Source organism: Coloeus monedula (genome assembly GCF_965178545.1).
Source record: "Coloeus monedula genome assembly, chromosome: 19".
NCBI lineage: Eukaryota > Metazoa > Chordata > Aves > Passeriformes > Corvidae > Coloeus > Coloeus monedula.
The window spans coordinates 8,541,867-8,564,491 of NC_138799.1; the positions used below are offsets into that span (position 1 = coordinate 8,541,867).

General features: G+C 41.7%; 2 protein-coding genes across 14 annotated transcripts in view; both read right to left on the minus strand.

The window, feature by feature from the left end:
- ERN1 (endoplasmic reticulum to nucleus signaling 1) overlaps positions 1 to 4,449 on the minus strand; it is a 41,232-nt gene extending 36,783 nt beyond the window's left edge. For all 4 annotated transcript variants that reach the window (XR_014226971.1, XR_014226972.1, XR_014226974.1 and 1 more), the window contains exon 1: positions 4,322 to 4,449. Coding sequence is in view for 1 of the 4 variants with exons in the window: in XM_082294158.1 (XP_082150284.1) it covers positions 4,322 to 4,387 (66 nt within the window). In the remaining 3 variants the exon portion in view is untranslated. The remainder of the gene's footprint in view (positions 1 to 4,321) is intronic.
- A 3,192-nt stretch (positions 4,450 to 7,641) lies between these two features.
- The window catches only part of TEX2 (testis expressed 2), a 43,521-nt gene continuing 28,537 nt past the window's right edge, over positions 7,642 to 22,625 (minus strand). For all 10 annotated transcript variants that reach the window (XM_082294264.1, XM_082294266.1, XM_082294262.1 and 7 more), the window contains exons 6-12: positions 21,300 to 21,449; positions 19,802 to 19,901; positions 16,685 to 16,817; positions 12,923 to 13,045; positions 10,802 to 11,011; positions 10,455 to 10,575; positions 7,642 to 9,642 (exon numbers count right to left, since the gene is read on the minus strand). In XM_082294264.1, the coding sequence (XP_082150390.1) occupies positions 9,520 to 9,642; positions 10,455 to 10,575; positions 10,802 to 11,011; positions 12,923 to 13,045; positions 16,685 to 16,817; positions 19,802 to 19,901; positions 21,300 to 21,449 (960 nt within the window). In that variant the 3' untranslated portion in view covers positions 7,642 to 9,519. The remainder of the gene's footprint in view (positions 9,643 to 10,454; positions 10,576 to 10,801; positions 11,012 to 12,922; positions 13,046 to 16,684; positions 16,818 to 19,801; positions 19,902 to 21,299; positions 21,450 to 22,625) is intronic.

Sequence of the window (22,625 nt, forward strand, 5' to 3'; positions counted from 1 at the left end):
AATATACTATCTAATAGAAAAAGAAAGTAACTTTATATATACTAGTTAAGTCTCACATAATCTTCTCCTCAGTCTAGATCTGCCATATCTTTAGATAAAATGTTTTAGAAATCCAAGTAACAAAATAAAACAATCCTGAAGGACCCAGCAATCAAGCAAAGGTCAGTGGAAGCTGTAGAACAAGAACTACAAGGTGTGTGCATGGTGCAGTTCAGTGTCAAAGGTGATAACATCTTCTTTCACCCCAACAGCTCAAATTTTTCTAAGGGTCAGCAAAGCAATCAGAAAACAGATCCCCACAGCAATAATTTTGTCCATTAATTCATCTGCTTAAGAACACCACTTTTGAAATGAAGGTCATCATGTAGACAGGAATCCCACTGAAGTCAGTGGAAAAAGCAGTTAGAAAACCAGGCCACTGAGTTCCTTGAGGTTACAGCTCTGCAACCCAGAAGTATGTTTTGCAGTGGGGGTGATACCACGAGAGGTTCTTCAAGTATGAATAAAGAACAGGAAAACACTTCCAGTGACCCAGGATGGGTGATGGTGTGTGCTGATTTCAAGAACTGTTACTGATTTCATAGCAATAATTGTGTGCTCATGAGTAAACAAATCAGTGTCATGTCTTAGCAGGGAAATAATTTTCTCTTTTCTGAGTCTGAAGTAGGAATACGTATGCACCAAGATTAATGTGTTGGGCTGATAGATGATAAAGGATGGATGGTTTGCTAACTGTAACAGCCCTCTCTATTTTCTTTGATAATGCCTAGCTTACCAAACCAAAATGTGACAAGGTACAAATTATCACTCAAGGAAAAAAAACCTATATTCCTCACTCCACAATTAGCCTCATATACATCAGGCTGTACCTTTGGATTTTACTAAAAAAACTATTAAAAGCCAACTTCATTAACACCACCAGACACTATCCTCACAATAACAAAAGGCCTATACCGTAATTTATGCTACTGGAACCACAGCTGGTAAACCAGTAAGGACGCAAAGGAAGATATTTTTAGACATTAGCACACACTGCAAGCACTTGGCATATTCATCACACATAGCCTATGAATCATTACCCTGGTTTTGACAGCTATCTCATTACACTAGGCTGCCAGGCTACAGACTAAAACTCCCTGTGCATAATAAAACCAGGCCATGGAGAAAGTCTTTGTAAAATTCAATAAACTACTGGGGGGAGTTTTCCAGTATAACTGATAATGAAGTTAAGACATGAAAGAGAGTTGACGAAAAATACATTTTATCTTCTTTAGAAAGTGAAATCAAATGTACAGATGTTTTAATCTTAAACTAAATTCTAACATGTCTTTGTTAGCCATTTCTCATCACGCTGTAACCTAGTTCAGTGAGCTCTCATTCATATACCCATTCATCCTGCAACAGAAAAAACTGAGAAGTATGAGAGGTCTACTCCAATTGTTCTCTGCCTGGAATCACCTTGGAGTGGTCTCTCCACCAAGAACTTCCTGCTGAGCTTTCACATTTGACTGTGTAAAACCCAAATGTATTTCAATAGCCACAAGAACACCAACAACCCAAATGAGCTGGGTTATAAACACATGAATTTATACTCCAGGAGAGAGTTGTTCATGATAATTTTAAGTGTGCAAGACAAATTTACATTTCCCTCCCCCACCAAAAAAAACCCCAAACCATATTATACTGTTTTTTTGAGCAACCAAGGAGATCTGCAACTCAAAATACAACATGTGTTTGTTAACACAGTGCTTGAACATATCCTCTGTAAACCTGCTGTCTCCCACGGGTTTTCACACCTGTCAGTTCCCTGGCCAAACACCTCACGCTGAGATAAAGAACACACCAGAAGAAACAACACCTGGGTGAAGCCAGGGTTTTTCCATGTCAGGTGCAGCCTACACCATGTAACCCAGTACTGAAACCTGTCCCACTGGCTGCAGGAAGAGACAGACCCATGTTCCAAATGCCACTTTAATCCCAGGGAGGTTGGTACTTTTGAGTTGCACTGACTCCACGTTAAAAGAGAAACAAGCACAGTTTGGAACATCCCAGGGCTCAGGAAAACAAGGGATTTTTCACTCCAAAGGAGCTGTAAATCATTACTGTGTAATATTGATGGCAACTGTAATTTACTGACAGCTCTATTGCATTTCTTACTGCTCTGAGATTCCACCCTTTTTAATGTGCTTCCATCCATTGGAGGGCAGTTCCAAGAGCAGTAAACTGTCACCCAAATAGCAAGAAACAGCATTTTCCTCTCTGTAAAGAGCAGACAGGAAAGGAAGACCTTGTATAACTTATACAAACTAAAAAAACAATATTAGAGTTGGGATATTAGGTAACAAAGAGTACCTTTATCAGCCAAAGAAGTTACAGAACAGCAGATCACCACCACTGCTCTTAGGAGAAATCTACAGAAAAAAACGATCTGCAAAATCTTTAGGCAACCTCGTGTTTTTAAGTAACCTCAACACCAAGAATTGTGTGTCAGTCTTTTTCATGGGAATTTATTATTCAAGTGACGTGAATAGTTTTAAATAAGCTTCCACAGTTAAATGGGTAAATCACAGGTGAGATGACTGGGACTAAGTTCACAGAAATGAAAACTAGTTCTGAAAAGGGACTGAAGTACAGAATAGATTAGAACTTGGAAGTCACAGTGAGGATCTACAGCTAGAAGAGCACAAAGATCAGGGTAAGAGCCAAGAAAATAAACAGAAATGGAGAACTCAGACCCTGATCTGAGGTGAGACGGCAGGGCAGGAAAACCAAGGCAAGAGGGAAATCTAGAGGAAAAAATGGGCTGAATTCTACCAGGGCATGAGTCTACTTTTTTGTGACTATGCAAGTAAAATGATATAAAATGTAGTAATAATCTGTTGATTAAAAAAATATTTTAGGTATTTAAAAATATTTCTTTGTTTTCCTATTCAGGACTTTTTAAAACTTAATGAGTTGCAAATCAGTATTTTCCTTGCAAAATATTAAGCGCAGGCCTGTGAGGACCATGAAAAGACATCAGTCCAGCCTTGCAGTCCAGTCTAAGACAAACACATTAGCACTCTACAGTAAAGATTGTAAAGTAATTTTTGTTAACAGCCTGCATTTAATTTTTTTCAGTTTCCTAATGAAGTAGCAACACTAGACATGTTACCAGCTTAACTACTAATATGTTTACTTTACTTCTAAAGAAGGGGAGTGGAGCTATTATATCCCAGGTGAGAAACAAAGCCTTCAGCTTTGCTTAACCTGAACTAGAACCCCATATATTACACATATATATTAGCTTTTTCAGCTAACAATGAACAATCAGTCAAAAAACATAACCTAAAGCTTTCCTGTGCTACACTTGACTATAATGGAAACGGTGAATACCAGATGGCCTTTTCATTGTCTCCTCATCTGGAGAACCTGCAAACAAGAGCACCTTTCAGAAGTGAATTTTTGAAGTTAGCTATCCATCTCAGTACACACATAGCAGATAGCATCCACTGTAAAGTACACTGTTTAAAATTATTACCTCTGTAAAAATAATCTGCTCAGCATTCCATCTGCTTTGCACCAGTTTCCCTATTCCATGCACTTTTATTGCTCCACCTATTGCAATACCTTATAACCAACCTGGTTATTTCTTAAGAGGTTTTGTAGGGCAGTGAGTCGTGCACTTTGTCTTTCACCTTTGAATTTAAAACTGTGGTTTTGGATCCCAACCAACCACATGTACATTAATGCGTATTGCTGCATTTGCTCTGGAAACAGAATGATCAAAATGCCATGACAGTATAGAGGGTATGTAGCCAGCCACTTGTATTTGGTTATCAACACATATGCAATGTGTGGGGTTTTTTTTTTCCAGAAAGAAAGCAAACCCCTCCACTTATTAAGGGACAGAGCAGACCTTCTAGCATGTCTCACTGGTTCCCGATCCATCTACATAGTTTCAGGTTACAAAAGTTTATTTGTACTACTGTTTCAAAAGTTTCTCTGTGCTACTTTTTACAATTGCTTCGTGGGAAATTAACTGTATTTTTATATTTCGAGGTTTCATGCCAGGTGGGGCACAGCTGTAGGTACACGGCTGTGGGGCTGGGTCAGGCTGTGGGGCTGCAGCCCCTCGCCCTGTGCACACAGGGCACACGGCATTAGCGACAATGGACCAGGTGATGTGTTGGCTCGGCGGACGCCTCCGGGCTGCGGGCACCCCCGGCAAACCTTCGTTAAGCGCGGCGGGAGACCCCCGGCTCCCCTCCCCCGGCCCTCCCCGTGCCCCGGCTGCCCCTGCCGCCCGTGCCCTTCCCCAGCCCAGCGGGCCCGGGCTTACCGCGAGCCTCGGCGGGAGCAGCAGCAGCATGGCCAGGCTGAGGAGGGGGCGGCGGAGCGGCTCCATGGCTGCACCGCAGGGCCGCTGCCCCCGCACGGCGCTGCCTCCGGAGCGGCGCGTCCAGGCGCTCCCCGCGGCGGGCGGGGCGGGCTCAGGGACCGCCCGGCAGGGACACTCACGTCAGCCGCGGGCGGACGGGCAGCGCCGGGGACCGCGCTCGGGGACCGCGCTCGGGGACCGCGCTCGGGGACCGCGCTCGGGGACCGCGCTCGGGGACCGCGCTCAGGGACCGCCTGGGCAGCCGTCGGGCCGGGGACTGCGGGGCCGGAGGGCCCGGGAGCGGCCAGCGATGCCCCGCAGCTTCGCGCCGCTGCCGGAGCCTCCCCGTTCGTGTACGCCCCGACCGACCCGCCGCCCGCGCCGCGGGCTCGGCCGGCAGCCCCATGGGGAACTGCGGGGTGCGATGGCAGCTGGCTATTGCTGCTTTGTTTTTATGAAAAATACCTAAATTCAGGCAGCACCAGTAGCGTCCCTCGCCCTGCACCACCCTGCCCGGAATAATTGGGTGGTCAGGCGACGGAAGGGGCTGCCCAGGGGAGCTGGAGCCACCATACCTGGAGGTGTTTGAGGCATCTGGAACTGGCAGTGGATGATATTTAATGGTTTAGGGGCTACAGTGGCAGTGCTGTGTGGACGCTTGGACTTGATGATCTTAAAGGTCTCTTCCAACCTTGATGACTCTGTGATTCTTGTTTTCCTACTGATTTTGTACTTTCAGAACAGATCAGGCCAAATTTATTTGGCATAGCTCCTGCCTTTGACAAACTCACTGTTAAACCTGTGCCTTGCAAGGCCTTAAATAAACACCAAAAAAATCCCCAACACGCCCCTTTGAACCAAAAAAACAGGTCCAGGCTTTTCTGAACAGGTAAAAATAAACACAAAAGGTATTGAACCAAATGGAAGAAGCTTTAAACAGAAGAGAGTCAATTTAGAGTGCCTGGCAAAGGCCCAGTGTTCAGCCACCTATTTATATAACAAAGCCACTTTGTCCTTGTACATATTGTTTGATTTTTAACAGTAATATCACTAATAGAGCTGCAGGGCACATGGAATTCTGGGCATGCCATACGCACACACCAGCTCCCACAGTGAGCCTGCCTTTGATGGTGGGCAGGAGATGTAGTAATCACCCAGAATCACAGAATATCCTGACCTGGAAGGGACCCATGAGGATCATCGAGTTCAACTCCTGCGCAGGACACGCCAACAATCCCACCTTGTGCCTCAGAGCCTTAACCTAATGTTGACTTGACCTGCAAGTCGGAATACATGAAAATATGCTGCAGCTGCAAACCCTGCTGTGATTCCAGTTCTCCGATGCATTTCTTTATGGTGGCCTTGACTTTTAAGAATTTGTGCCATCTGAGCACAAGCAAACCCCTAAACACACTGTGTATGCCGTGGCAGCAACAGCCTGCTACATTACAGGAGGAATTTATCCGTTGCTGTACAAACGCTGTAGTGTGCCAGATCCTAACTGGAGTTATATTCACACGAGTGTCTCCCACAGCCTCACAGGAGACAGAAAAAATAACTAAAAGCGGCTGAGGTAGGAGGGGAGCCGAGCGTTGGTGAGTGCACTCTGCTCCTGGCTGCTCCCCTCAGGAACCACCTCAGCACCCGCTCTACGGGGAGAGATCTGACCGGGGCCTGAGCTTTTATATTTTTAATACTGAGCCCTATTTCTTCACAGCAACAAAACGCTAGAGCAAAGTAGAAGGAGTACTACTGTTCCTGAAAAGGCGAAAAGCTGCCTCACACGTCGGGAGAGACACGAGACCACCACGGTCCGTCAGACCTTCCGCTTGACCTCCCCACGCCGCCTCAGCGCGCCCCGCCCGCTGCCTTCGCGCAGCCCCGCCCACCTTCGCGCGCAACCGCATCCGCATCAGCACGTATCCCCGGATTCCAATTCTATTGGGCGAGACGAGGAGGGCGGGGCTGGACGCTCTATAAAGGAGAGCGCGGCGGATTCTGGGTCTCTCTTTCAGCGTGGCTGGCGAGGTGAGCACGTTGGGGGGGGAGTGCAGCGGGCGGACGGTGAGGCTGGGCCGCGGTGATGTCTTTTGCCACGTGTTAGACTGCTGACATGCATGAAGCAAAACTACTGCTGAGCGTCCCGGCTGCGTTCACCCTGCGGGGCGGCCGCGGTCTACCGCATCAATAACCTCCCCTTTTCTCTCGGTGTTTTGCAGGGCTTGTGCGGCGGCCGGGACCGGCGGTAAATAAAGCTGTGTCACCCAGAACGTGTCCGGCTGGTTCTTCCGCGCGTGCCTGCACTGCCTTTGACCCGGCGGTGCCCGCCTAGCGCCGCCGGCCAAGCAGCGGTGCTACAGCGAAGCGCTTGTTAATAACTGGCGCTGCTCGGCCCGACCCGGGCGGCGCTTTTAAAAGCAAGTGACATTGTTCGCGAGCTTGCGTCACCCTTCAGGGCATACGGCGGCGGGGGGGCGCGCATTGCTCCGGATCCTGCTGCTTGCGCTTCCTGCAAGGAGGAGCCTGTTCCTGACGGAGGGCGGTGCCGGGGCCAAAGCAGAGTCGGTTCCATGCGACTCAAGCTAGCCGACGCCACGGCCGTAGTTTTAAGTAGTTCAGGATTCAGTTGTAAAAAAGGACTTAAATGGTTAGAAAAGTCCTGGGATTCTTGCCTAGCTTGTTGCAGGAGTAAAGCAGCTGGGTGAATGAGCTTGGAGCATCCAGGGCTGGGGGTCGTGTACATAAATGGTGCAAAACAAAATGAGAATTTGACAGCCATGACTAAGCTGCAGCATTTTAAAGGGCCACTCTTTCTTATATGTGTTAATACCAGGAAGTACAGCATTTTCTGTAAATACAAAAGATCTGAACAACAGGGATGCCAGGAGTAGGGCAGAGTCTAGGCAGACTAAGGAATCATTAACTTCACAGAGACTCTTCAGGGTAGCAGAAGTGGATGCATGTCTGCTCTGTTCTGTAACTGGTGGTAATCCTTTCAGTTTTGCCAGTTATGCAAACGTTTTTAAAGCATAGTTCTCATATGAATACTAACTGCTTTGGTGAAGCTTAGTTTCATGACAATAAAACTTAAATTTAGCTTTTCCTTTTAAAGCTCGGCATTGGTTAACCCTGAAACTGTCATATGCCACAATGACCAAGTACCTGTATATAAAAGTCTGCAAGGCACAGGGCATGCCTGTGTTAGGAAGCTGCCTTTCTGAAGTTTTTTAAACAACTTGCACTAGATAGTGGCTAAATGCTGTAGAAATAAAATTTACTGATTTGTTCGACATGGGATAAATTTATTTAATAAAACCAAGCAGAGTGTAGTTACCCACAGTTTATGAAGTGCAATATGAGTCTTATTACATAAGTCTAAATCTGTTTACATGTTAGTGCATCTAGTCCTTTGACTTCAGTTATTGCACATATAAATTAACTCATATAAAAGACCTGTGTACAAGACATGCAGACTTCATGAAAGGCAAATAATGCCTACAGAATCAGCAAACCCCAGAATATACACAGTCTGGAATGGTCAAGGAGGAGTTCAGGTAACAAATATAACTACTAATATTTCAATTAAAGGTAACCAAAATAGGTGTTCAAATATAGAATTAATTTTAAATATATTAAAGGCTAATTTGTTTCAGGCAAGGTGCTGTTTAAAAAACCTTCAATATAATAGTTTCTTTTAGAGATGGTAAATCATCAAGTTATACATGGAAATCTTGATTTACATCAAATGTGACCACACAACATACAAAAAATTTCTTTAAAAATTACTTAAAAAAAAAAAAAAATATAGAAGAAGAGCCAAAACTCACCTTCTTTGTAAACTAAAACATTTTCTGACATCCATGAATAGTTGGCAACACTGAGTATCAGAAAAATAATCTGTGTTAAGGAGTGGATATGTAGTGTTCAAGCCTTGAATTTACTGCATACATTTAGCCTTGATTCATTACACCTGACAGAAATAAAAGCTAGTTCCCCCTTCCCCTTTAGTTTTGGCCACTAATTAGCAGAAAGAGTCTTTAATCATGATCAGCTCAAACAACTGCAATGCTTGAATTCCTATGCCACAAAGTCCAAGAAACCAATGCATAGGGGTCAAAATCTGTCAGCCACAGCTGCTTCCATGAGCACCAGGTGATGTCATGTTGGGCTGTAACTGACGATTCCGGCCCATGCTTTGGGTGTAAACACAGTGCAATGGAAAAGACTCACAGCAACAAACTCCTGTCAGAAAGAACTTGGTGTTCCATCACAGCAAGAGCCTCTATGCACAGTTAGGTTACTACTTCTGGAGATGTGCAGTGTTGACACTTGGTGTGTGTGCTCATGTCTTTATAAACATTCAGAATTAATCAGGAACCAAGGTGATTGTACCTCACTGTAAGGCGGCTTGCTATGGTTTGGTCTCATGGCTTTATCAACTTTTTTTCCTCATTTACAAAAATCTGACAGTCCCACCTTCATTGATGTGTGTTCTATGGCTACTTGCTTCCCAAAAAAAGCACAAGTTCTGTATGAAAAAAAGTAATGTGTATATAGCACACTGAATCACAATATTACCTATACATCCAATTTACATTCTTTTATCCTGAAAGCATTTCATATTTTGATTGCTTGACACAAGCTATTGACTGCAGAAGTGAAAGAACATAAAACAGTTCATTCTACACCTCCAACTGCCTGAGAAAGAAAAATATTCTTCCAGTTTCATAAATTAATTCCTTATTTAGGATTTTTCCCATTTGGCATGCAGTTCCTTTTGCTGCCACACAACTTTTCAATGCTTTAATGCATATTAACAGAGCATGAAAACAAGCTGAACTAAAGGTGCATTGACAAGCTCCTTGATCTATTACATTTGAGTTCCTCCTCCCTCCCCCCAAGAACAGGTCACCTCAGCCTCCCAGTTAAAATCCTGATGGCAGCCAGTACAAAAATAAATCAACGGCTTAATGGAATGGAACTTCATGTAGCTGAAGTACATGGGAACAATAACCAGGCAAGTGAGCACACAGGAGCAGGGATAGGCAGTCCTTGGGAGGGGGGAGAGTGGCACAAGTTAAGGATGAGAACTACAGCACAGTTTATAGAACCATGAGAGAAACTTTTATAATACTGTAAACTGCAAGAGTCTTCACATGTCATGGCTGATCAGAGGCCTCTGTGCTCAGATCTTGAGGAGGGCATGTGGAGGAGCGCGGATCCATGGCTGAGTGCATTAAAGGAATATAGACATCATCCATGTTTGGCATGACAAAGATTTTCTGGGAAAAAGATGCAATTAAATCAAGTTACATTTCATATGTCACTTGAAACCTTAGTTTTCCAATTTTAGTTTAAAAATGCAACAAATTTACAGATAAAAGGTTCTTGAGCTCAGTGTTGTTTGAGTCAGTGCAGTGCCCATTAACTGAAGCCATTTTGTGGTGTTACAGTTGTAAATGAAACTCAGAAATACGAATATTCATTCAATTAAAATGGCACTACAGGAAACATGACCAACTTTTCCTAATTGCTTTCTCAGCTCTTACCCATCCATATACTTTCAAACTGCACTTCTAGTAAAATAACTGGTTTTGATTTCTGCTTGATTGTGTAAGTTGCAGTCCAGAATCAAGCTGGTCGCTATTCCTATCCTACACGTATTTGGAGGGGGCTTTTTCCTTTTTGCACTGTGGTCAACGTGATTTTTAAAAAATTACTTTAAAGGAAGTAGTAAGAGGAAGTAGTGCCTTATCTGTTCTTAATTTTAGGCAACAGTTTGGCCCTCTATCATCTAAGAATATGTAGGATCATGTTCTTATTTGAGTACTACAAATTTTACCACGGTACCTATTTCAAAGAAATGTCATTTTCATCTCTAAAACAGATTTCCACCCAGGGCTACACAGAATCTTGAGACCATCCCAGCAGTCAGTTTCAACTAAGTTCTCAACATCCATCCCACTGACTGGGAACAGTGGAGGACGTGACTAGTTATACATTAAATACGGGACATGTGAAAATTAAACACCTCACTCCTTTAACTGGGGTTAATGAGTATCATCAATGAAAGGCAAATGTAAAGGAAACACACCTGGAACTCCTGTTCCAGTTTCCTTGCTATCCAGTCTGTTACATGAACCAGAGTCACTTCTCTCTCACCAAGTTTTGGCCGCGCTTTTAACTCCAGGTAGGGAGGCCTTCGGAAGCCGTACCTTGGGAGAGAACACAGAGCAGGATTTATTACAGACACCCCAGCAAATCAAGTACTTAAACCTGTAACAATTTTCTCTTAATAATAGTTCTGACCTCAGTTACAACTAATTTGTACTGCACCTTGCCCAGAACCCACTTGAGCCAGGCTTTACCTTTTTTCTTAGCTGCAACCCCTCAGGTAGCACACCTGAAACATTGCCCAGCTCTGCTCTGAGCTCCTCTTACCATATTCTGTCAGTGGGTGGAGGTGGAATGTTAATCACTAGTGTTCCTCTGCACTCCTGTACTTCAACTGTTAGCAGCAATGGAGTATTGGAGACCTCTTCAATTTTCTTCTTAATAAACTCAGTCTCTGTTGCTTTCTGAAAGTATTTTGACTTCGTAATTTTATCCACAATTCTCATGATTTTACTTGTCCGATGTCCTCCAACATACCTTTACATAGAGAATAGAAAAAGGATATCAAGATAACTTTCTTAAACCTATTTGCTAAGACAGACATGGATTTTCTATTCAATCATTGAAGCTTTTGATACAAAAATTCTGAACAGATACTTGGCCAAGCAGTACGTCCCAGAGCCTGCACCCAGCAGCTGCAGTCTGGCAGCTACAAGTGTCTGGCAGAAACTCTGTTCAGTCTGAACACTCCTTCCCAGATGGCACTGGAAACGCAGCATTTTTTAAAACTGCAAATACACTTGTATCATTTATGCCAGCAAGCTGGCATGAGAAGTGACTACTTGTCTACTACCATTCCAAAAAAATTGTCGAGACACTGATGCACTAAGACTTGCACGAATCATCAGCACAGAAGGCCCAACCATTGTGTCTAATTATTTAACTGTGTGCGCTGAACAGAAAGTTTTTAATTTTAATCTTAAAATTTTAACCTTAAAAACCGTGGCATTTTCGAGTATAAGGATGCTGAAAAAGAGGAGGAAAACGGTTTTGGCAGTGGGTGGAATGATATTCCAAAAATGGTTAACTATGACTGCAAAAAGTGGGCTTTTCCTGGCAATTGTCAGACAGCATTCCTGGCTTTTGAAACAGATGCTTTAAGGACTGAATGTTTCTTCTCACCCCTATCTCATGTTGGAAATATACACTCCAAAAATAGCACATTTGGTATTTTCCACACACTATATCATGTCTAATTGTGGCTCTTGTGTTATGTAGCAGAGATAATCTTCCTAAGGAAATGACATTTTCCTATCCAGGGAAAAAATATTATCATTCTTACACAGACTTACAGAGTTTTGTCCTTAGCATGACGCAGGAGAAAAAACTGTTCAGCTGATATAAAAAGGGTAAATAAATTTCAATTATGGGATGTTATACTAGCTGTATCTTTACCCAGAGAAAGAAGTTACTCTCTCATCAGATTTTATAGTGGTAGTAATGCAGATTTTTAATAATAAGATGTAAGAAAATGTTTTCAGTATTTTACATTAAGATTCTTCGTGTTCTCTCTTTGTCCTCTTGATAAAGAATTCTGTACATGATCTATGAATTTGCAGAAGATATGAAATGCATCAATTGCAGTAATTCAAACAATTCTTCACACAATTTTCAAAAGCGTTTAGGAGTAGAACGCTAAAATTCCCTGGAACATTTTGAATAAGTCATGAGTCTTCTGGTACATTCACTGTAAAAATCACTTAGATATGTTCAGACATAGAAAACATTGTGATTGTCTCAGACATTCTGGGCTGACTACAGTTTTCTCATTGCATGGTATAACTGCAATCAGATGCAGAAAGCAAAAAATCAGAACAGCAACCGAAACAAGGAATGATGTGGCATCACTGATGTTGGGAAATTTTCTTTGAAATCTGTCCACAGCATCAGAGGGCAGTATTGCACAGCACAGACACATGAAGTCCTCAAGGAGAAAAAAAAAACCTAACACAAAACTGAGCAAGAAAAATAGGCTTGAGTAACAGTTGTTTTCTTAAAGAAAAGAAAATGGAACACTGGAAATAAGGGATCGGCAGGATCAGTGCGGGGATAATACCGCATAGAGAGGGTTTCAAGTTTTCACACAAAATCCTGTTCTTGGCTCTGCTACCAGGCAGGACATGCTGGTGAAAGTCCCCAGAATTTCTCTGGCCTCCCAGCAATCCAGTAGTGAAGGGACTGGAAGGTGCCCAGTGGAGCTTGGAGCAGTCCCTGCAGGGCTGGGGTGAACAGGGCTCCACTGCTGCCCTCTGCCCTGGAAATGGGCAACTGGGGTTGCTTCATTGCTTGGATATACTCACACTCTGCCATCCTGGGGGATAAAGTGCATCACAGGACTGGCACCAGATATCAGGTGTGGGGGGAGGGAAGGATTAACAAACATCTCACCCTTCTCCTCCTGGGGTCACCTGCTTCTCTCCTGCCAGCTCAGGAGCATCGTCTTCCTCTGAAGACCCAGCGCTGGAGGATTCCTCATCGCTGTCTGCAAGACAATATGCCCTTGGCCTGAAACTGAAACAATGCAATTTTCCAGGTCAAATGTAATATCCTTAAATAGATATTCATACTGTACAGCTTTGGCTGACATTACAGGTCTCTGAACTGTCCCCTCCCCTCTTTTATAAATGCTATCTAAAAGAACAAAATCAAACCCACTCTCAAGTCAGTCTGTCAGAATCAGCTTTCAAAACAGAAAATCTGTTTTCCCCAGTGGAACATAATCCTTCATGAAAGAGGCTGGCATGGGGTTGGCTATTCTACAAATTCAAATCAAATGTGGAGATTATTCAAAATACATTTGGAAGCATCTCTGTTGCTGCTCACGGTTTTCCATGATTTGAGCAGAATTAGGGTTGGACAAGTCATTTTGTTTGAATGCCATGGGGAAAAAAGTAAAGTAGTAAGTGTTGCCCTTTGGGTACAAAATACCACACAGTAGTAACTAATTCCTAGACTTAAACTGTGGAAGAATTTATGTACACAATCACAAGAAAAATTTCAAATCTTTTAAATAGATTTAAATCAGAGAAGGATACAGTGGATACACTTTAGTATTAACAGATCTCTACTGAATGCAAGAGCTTGAAGGAGTTACACAACACAGGCTTCACAAGCACATGGCTTTCACCCTAGGGACTATACCCAGGACTGTAATACTCTACAGCATGTTCAGAATACAGTTTATAGCTGTGTCTTCTTTCTTTTTGTGTGCATGTGTGTTCTTGGAAATGTATTTGAAGCATTAATAACCTCACGCAGCGCATGGACTGAGGCCACTGCCTGTTATTCTGTACACAGAACAAACTGGTAGTTGCTGCATGAAGTCCTGATGAAAAGGGACAGGTCAGGTGCAACTCCTTCCCAACTGAAGCAGTGATCCCAGGACCTGTCTACACTGAAGAACTTCCTACCCAGGCTACGGGATTAGAATCACAAACCTCTTCCTATCCAGAGCACCATTTTGTACGTGCAGAGGAGTGAAGGAGCAAAGCAAACTGAGCCACCTCCTTGAGGATGTGGGGGTGGCGGGTGGTGCCTGTCACTGGCCCAAATAGCAACACTAGAGCTGTTTCTCACAGAAATTCAGTTTTTGGTCAGATTCAAACTACACGTTTTCTACCAGGGTGTGACCTCACTTCTCTTTTCTGTGCACGCTGTAGCACCCAACTCAAAGCATGCCCAGGGCATTCTCAGGGCTTTCAAAAGTGTCACCTTCTTATACGGAAGTGTTTTATTTCCTGGTTATAGGGGTCCTCTGAAGTGCCTCACAAGCACCAAGTGGGTCAGGCCACAGGATTTCCTCGCATTAAACAAAGCAACAATAAATAAGCTTGAGTGAGATTTCAGGGGAGCTCTGTATACAATGGACCATTTATATGGCACAAACATTGGCAGAAAAAAAAAAATCACTTTGGAGCTACTGTATTGTTCCTGTAAAGATTGCACAATATTTTATGAATTGCCATTTGTCAGTTTGTTTTTATGTGGTTCAACACAGCCAAAAGGACTGACGGGGTAAGAAGCCGCAGTAACTTTGAGTTAACCTGCCTGCTTTTGCCTCATCTCCTGTTTAGCAGAATCTGTAATGTATTAATTTTATAAAATTGGCAATTAAACAGTTTCCCACCCTTTCTGAGAGCAGCATCTTCCTGAGAGGGCATGCAAGACAGCATTACCAGACTGTGTCTCAGCACACTTCACTTCTATTTCAAACAGCAAGTGCAACAGTGACCCATTTGTCTCGCTTTACACTGACAACAGCCACAGACAGTTAAACCCCAGAGCTGTTTCCCCCCACCTCCTCTCTCTGGATGAGTAAGTGCCTTTCTCACACCACTTTGTGGTTACTGCATCTCAAGAGATGGTTTGTTCTGAGCTCTTAAGGGCCAGAAATGAGCTCAGCAACCAACACACATCACTTACTGACAACGTGACCATGGATGCAAACACATGCAGAGTAATTTGATTTGTCACAGCAATTGTCGACTGATAATTTAAAAAGCCAGTAGAATTAAAATTAACTAACACATTGGAATGCATAGATGAGAATCAAACTGTTCTATACTTTTCAGTCCTCAATTTATTTAATATCCATTTTGTTTAAGGAAAAAAACCAAACAAACAAGTAACCAAAAAACCCTCACCCAAACTAGAATACATTACACCGCTCTTTATGTAAACCTGGTACCTGGTCCTGAGCTTTGAAACATCCCAGGCCCTGTGCAGGGAGCAATGCAGTTAATGCTGATACCTTCAAGTAATCGGTTGCCTGGCTACAGGCAGTTAAATCTGCCTTGCTGGGGGGCCTATTGCTCAGCCAGCAGCAACCTGATTTTTAAATATGAAACCAGTGTGTTCACTAATTATTTCTGAGGCTGTTCCTGCACTGAACAGATATGAAAATACACAAAGAAAATCCTGAAGGGGTGGGGAAGAAAAGCAGGAATTTGACTTGTATAGACATTTCCTCCTCTATCCCCCACTTTTTGGGCAGGCAGGATTAAAAGGATTTTGAAAAATTCACACCTACCAGTTATACTGATGTAAATTGAGAAATATTTATTTCAAGCAGTGACAACAAGAATCTAGGTTGATTTTAAATCCTCTGAATTTTGACCAGTGTATGAGATCATTCAGCCATTAGTTTTTTTCACATTTATTTTCTTGTCATGACTGCACTGAAATATAGTGCTGCTGTAAGTATCACTTCAAGATAACTCAGAATAAATGGTCAGAGCTACGACATGAGTATACAAAGCATCTAGTATCTTAATTGTGAAAGACCATACCATTTTGTTCATAGCTAAACAAATGGCCAGATTTAGAGACTATTTTCTTGATTTGTAGGCAGTGGTTGTCCATTAAATCAGAGACCACCTACTGTTCAGGGACTGCAGATTTCTTAAGTACAAAGAGAATACAGCACCAGAAAAATGGACCCTCCACAGCTGGGAGTGGATCCATCCAGGGATGGGTATTTGAGAGGTGCCACTCACTAGATTAACACAAATGGACAGATGGGTGACATTGAAACATCGCAAAAATGAGAGGGAAAGCACAAATACAAAGGAGGTAAGTCACTGTATGGTGTTTTCTAATTAGTTCATCTACATAAGGCATTTCACTTAGACATAGCAGGCAAACAGAAGATGGCTATGAGGAAAAATAAAGACTAAAGCAGGAAAGTGATTACTCCCACAATGCAAAAAAGCTATTGAAAAAGTCTTTACATAACAGTTAGAGTCTATTTACCTTCCATATTGTATACTACTTCATGTTTTCCAGTTGTAGCTGTACCATGCAGCAGTAGCCTGTTACATGTATCTATTTCTGCATGTATGTATTTCCAGTATCTGAGTTTTATCTGGCTAAACCCCAAATCATGCATAAGACAAAACTAAATTTTAGTCACAGGACATTTTAAAATCCTACTGAAATATATATAAAAGATAATTGTACCACAGAAGCCTTTTATTAAGATGATTCTCAATAGTGCAACCAAACAATAAAGTTGCACAGAAAAGCCATGTTCCACACCCACTTGTATGAAACATCCCCAAAACTCCCTTCAATCTACTGCAGAGCCAGAGCTGCAAATGTACAAGGAAAATCCCAGCTTTTCACAATGAAAGCACCACTGACGTCCCTTACCCTTCCTTGCCAATCTCGCCAACCTTAAGTGCTTCACCAAGAGGCTCTTTACCAAGTTTGGTCAAGTTCATCTTGGTCTCTAGGGTCATTAGAAAAGATCCATTGTAGTACATTTCCAAATCAATCCATAGTCCTAAAATAAACAACAGAAAAGATGCCACTTTAAGAGCAATCACAAAACAAGCTTTCTGATCACATTAAGCTCATGGAACAAAGCCAGATACAAATCCAAGACACACTGAAAGAGAGCGGTGAGTACAGCTAATGGTCTAAAAAAAAAATTATGGTGATTTACACACACCTAAACTGCTTAAGAGATCTGAAATGAGATAAAGGAAATAGAATACCATCAGGGATTCACTTCGAAACTATTTACAGCATTGCTCCAAGCCAACCTGTAATGGGGACACTCCTCTACATCACTGATGCTGTCCAAGTGAAGCACAACTTAAAACCCCAGAGAAATATTGCTTCTCTCACAGCACAGCCTGCTGCCTCTTGTTTTGCCAGTGGTATATTGAAGAACTGTGACAAGGTTCCCCCAGTAACTGAGCTACAGGCATTCTTTTATGATTCACAGTAAACAGGGTCATTACTTAGACAATTCTAGACATGCAATATTAAGTATAATCCTATTGTCTGTGCCAACTATTTGCTTTTTGCAGTCTCCAAAAGAATTGCCTTGGGAATACTTTAAGATTAGCTCGTGCCTTTTAAGTGACACCCTGCACCAAAGCTGTAGGTACTTGTGATCCAGAGATTGGAACACAGATGCCACTAAACAGAGATTATGTATCTTCCTTTTCCAGATACTGCAGCTGCACAAAACATTCCCTCACCAGTACCCGGCACATCAACTACTGACCCATTCCACTTTTATTTACTTATTTGGAAGCAATTAATGGTGAATAAAACTGAAACCAGGACAAATAGTAACTATTCTTTGTGTTTTATTGATCTGGAAAAGTCACACTTCATCAGTTAAAGAACTACTGTTTTCTTTTCTGCAAAAACATATCCATATCATAATCCCACCCATTTGTGATAACAGAAATACAGGCAGCTCCCGAAGACCTAGTCACTGACACCCTGTGAGGTTACATGCTGGAAGCAGGATGAAGGCAAGCTGGTGCTTTACTAACCCAAATAACTCTTTTCCATCACAGTTTTTCTAACACTATTCTAAAAACAAAACACGAACTCAAACACAAGCTTATAAAGATTTCTCCTCTTTACAGTAGATCAGTAAGATCATAAAAAACAAGACAACAGCTACACAGACTTTTTGGATAATCAGTGAGCCAGCAGGATTCAATCATCAATGTTATTTTAACAGTAGATCAAACTAAGCAAAGGATGCCATTACTGAGAGGGAAAATTCCTTCTGACCAGAAAATGTTCATATGCTTTTTCCAGGGGGGAAAAGGGATGGAGAGGGAGTGAAGAACTGGGCAGATGGTATAATTTATTCCATCTTCTGGTTGCCTAGCCTTGACAGAATTACAGTAAAAGCTATAGCATATGCTGTCACCCAAGCAGGACTGTATTACCAGAAACAAGATCTTTTTCTAACATTGTCTGTTAACAAATTTAGTTATTTTGAGAAGGCATATAGTAAAAAAATTATTTGCCTTGTAACCAAGCACTGGTAAAAAAGAGTAAGAATGAAACAAAGCACATCACAATTAGTAACTGCAATAAAGCCTCAAAAAGGCTACCTCAAACACTTATTTAAAAAACCCCAAAACTTAGAAGTGTTCATTCTGGATACTGCCCTGAAACTTTAGGGTTTTTTTTCCCCATATTCCCCAATAAACCAAGTCATTTATCCATACATCAACTTACCAAGAAATACATTTATTGTTATTTATTGAAAACAAGCATTTCCAATTAGCATCCCCTTGTTTATACCCTTTTAATATAATAAGAGAACCAGTTCTTCCAGTAATTATTCACTGCAAACTCTATTCACTCTTAAAAACTCTAAAGAGTTCACATGTCATTCAACAGTATGGAAGAAGTCAAAATGATTAGAAATCCTACCATAAATGTTTGCTTGTCACAGTTTAACTGAACAAGAAACTGAAGGAACTAATTGATCTCACTGCTGTTTCAGTAATTACTTGAAGCCAAGTGTTCAGTCTCCTAAATCCCATCTCATGACTTAGAACTACAGTCTTTGGTTACAAAAGTTACAAGAACAGAGATAGAATTCAAAAAATGTTTAAATCAAGGCAAAGGGAAACACACTGAAAAGAACCCTGAAAGGAAAGCCTGATTAAAAAGAAACCATGAAATCACTTAACAAGAAACACACATGTAAAGATTTTTTAAAGTTTTCCTTTATTCTCTAACTCAAAATAAAACTTCTACCAGTGGTGCAGCCACTCTACTGAGAACACTGGAGGACTTCTTAAGTACTGTGAAGAACCTGCTGTCCCACACAGGAAGCATAAGGCAAGAAGCAGCAATATGTTTTAGTTCCCCAAATACTGACTGCACTCCACCTATTCCATCTATTCAATTATTATTTCTCTGAAAAAGACAGATTTTGTTCCTCATGACAACAAAACAGTTTTCTCTTTCCAAACATGCTTTGTTTATAAAGCTCAGTGGAAAATATTCTTTGGAAAAGTTGAGAGCAAAGTACCCAGTGTTTTATAGATAAGGCTTTTCCCCAAAGAGTTGCAAGTCTCAAGCAGATAAAGGCAAACAATAGCATTTGGATACAACAGGCAGCATTAACTAATGTACATCCAAGAAGATTTTAATAATTCCCCAAAGTCTGTTTCATTCAGTTTTATGAGGGAAAGGTTAGCACTTACTATCCCCATGCTTTTAGTCAGTGATTTGCATGGCACGAAGTTTTTAGTATTAAAGTCTGCATCTCCATTGCATGCAAATTTTAGTTTAGTTCAGTAATTATTTCCTATGGAAAGACATGATCACAATTCCATATATACAGAATTACATTTACACCAAGCCTGAGATAAAGACCCCTGAGTATCTCAGAAAAAGCTCTTATTAAATGTACCTAAAACATCCACAAGATAAACAGATCAAAATTCTGTTCTCCACAGATACAAAGGCAAAACCAGAAGGCTTTTTGTATTTTACCTCTGTGATCAATAGAAGGTTTGAAGGCTTGAAGGATCTTGGGCACTGCTATCCCCATGTCAAGCTCAGTCAGAGTCAGCTCATTCATGAAGTAGGGCAGCTAAAAGGACAGAATATAAGAAGTCAAATACATGTCATGGAACTAAATACCAGTTTCCCGAGAGAAGAAAGGTCATTAAACTTAAGGTCATTAAGACTGAGCTGAAGTGCCACCAGTGAAAGAACACGAACATAATTACACAAATTTCTTACTATTCTAGAATTTCACAGTTTCCAGTTTAAAAACTTTTTAGGGAGAGACTGGGCATCTGTATTGAAGTTAAGATGCTGACCTTAAACTTCCAGCATGCTTTTTAGTCAAAGTATGTAAAAAACTCAAGAATTAAGTGTAAATCCTATTTCACTGTGAATAAAAATCAAAGACTTTTTTGAATTTTAACTTCAGTCACATATTTTATCATTGGTTTTATCAACGTCTCAGCCTCTTATCTTTGGCAAATTCTTTCACAGAACATTACATTTTAAATCTGTGTAATTGTTTTAGTAAAATAGAGGCACAGAATCATGATGATTTGAGTATCTATTCACTTAAATATTTCTAATTGATAGAAAATATATCTCCTGTGAACAGACACTGCTTTAACGCATCAAAAATACATCCAGTCCCCATTCCCAGTCTTTCCACTTAAAATGTTTCCAATGAGATGTCTGGGTACTCTGCTGTCACAACTGTGGAAGCAGACAGGGCAGAATTAGGCTACTGGTTATTTCCCAGAGCAAAGGCACCACTGTCTCACAGCTGGTGCTGGCAGCTAAATTTCTGAGCTTTTGTCAGCAAAACAACAACTTCCTTTGCCTTTAGGTTTGTCAGCAAGGCAACAACTTCCTTTGCCTTTAGGAACAGGTGAACTCCTCCCCAAACACTAGGAGCTGAAGGCCTGTGATGAACTGCTGCTCAGAAGGGTTACAGGAAGGCAAGGGGAAGATGGAGAAGTCACTCAAAAGCATCACTCCTCCCCTCACCCTTGAGGTGGTGCAGCTAATAGAAGCTGTGTCCTGTCACCCCACAGAGTTTTTCCCGTAACTATTGCTCCCACTTCTCCTGAAAGTAGTTTATGTCTGAAGTTAACAGGACACATTATAGTTCTGGTTCCCTGACGTCCTCCACCTTAAAAGCAATCCACTATTTCCCAAAGCAGATTTCCTCATTTATATGCAGTTCTATTTATCCCTAATGTAAGTACAGTAATACTTCTAATTTTTACATAAAAATTTGACAGATACGATTAGCTAATCCAGCTAAAGTTCATTTTAAACATAAGCAGCAAAGTTAACATGCTGAGATCCATCAGAAACTGAACTGGAATTCTGTAGCACATTTATTGTCTTTTACATGTAAGTGTGAAATAAGTCTTCCTTGTACCATTTTAAAACTCAAAGATCATGTGTTTCATTTCCTTTACAAGGAGTGTATACTGCAAGTCTCCAGATCAGATACCTTTATTTTGCTAAGTTTCATTTGGATCTTCTTTGACACTAGATCAGACCAATACTTCTCTCCTAAAAAATCCCAAAATATTCTTCCGAGCAGAGCATTCACCCAGACCTCCTGTTCTTCTTCTTCAGCTTCCACGTTGGCATCTGTCAACTGAAAAGATAAATCAGGTTATACAGCCCTATAAATTTTATAAAATAAAGACAGAAAAGGCCTGATTTACATGTAAAGTTCAGTGTTAAGAGCCTGGGTCAGCTTAGAACACCAAATGCTCAGCACAGGGAGCAGCTTTACAAATGCATCAGCTGGGCTGCCACGAGCCTGTCATAATCCTGATGTGCAGCAGAGGGAACGAAACCACACAGATATAGACTGACCTCTGGCAATGAAATGAGAAACTTGTATGTAACTTAACCTCTGGCAGAAAAAGCAGATAAAACCCAGAGTGGGCAGACTTAGAAATGTGTTTGCAGTAAGAGATACTCTCTTCCCAGTCAGATCTGGAAGAACAGGTTCTCTACTCTACTGTTTACTTCATCAAAAAATTGGAAAGCAAGACCCGATCTTACATCCTTAAATACAGTTTGTAAACACCACAAATAGATGATAAACACAGTACATGAAAACACACTCCTCCTTCCAATGTTTGTATACAGTATTCAGGAAACTATATTGTTCCCTCTGCTGCATTAAAGGTTTTGTTTACAGTCCAAGAGAATTGTCTTGGTTTCCTTGAGAACCATCTTGAAACACCTGGAAATATTATACATTCAGATGCTGCATCACTGACTACACACACAAAAGCCAAGGCAGCTGAAATAATTTTGGGTGTGTACACACACTACCATGAAAAAACAGGAAGTTTTCATGAAGGAAACACAACACATGAAGTGCCCGCAATGACAGAAGAATTTACCACCCGTCATTACTCCAAGCAGAACTCCTGAAGCCAGCAGAAAGGCAGTACTTTCTAAGACAGGCAGGTAGATGCTACAGTTCTGAACATCATCTCTTGGCAGCAACTGCTTATAAGGGCTGCAGCCTGGCTCTGCCAGGACGGCTGGGTGAGGAGCCTCTGCTCTGATGCAGGTTCCCTGCCAGCAGTGCTCATCTATTTATAGAATGACTTCTGACACGTGCCAGATTCAGCAGCAAATTCATCACAGCTTCAGGAGTTGTTGGGGGTTAGAATATGTCTTCCTGGGGGAACACAAGATGTGTTTATTCATATGCTACACCACCATGGCCTCCTACTCACTTTTCTGGGCAATGTGTGAAAGTCTGGAAACAAAGATGCAAGATATGAATTATAGCTTTTAAACAAACAGT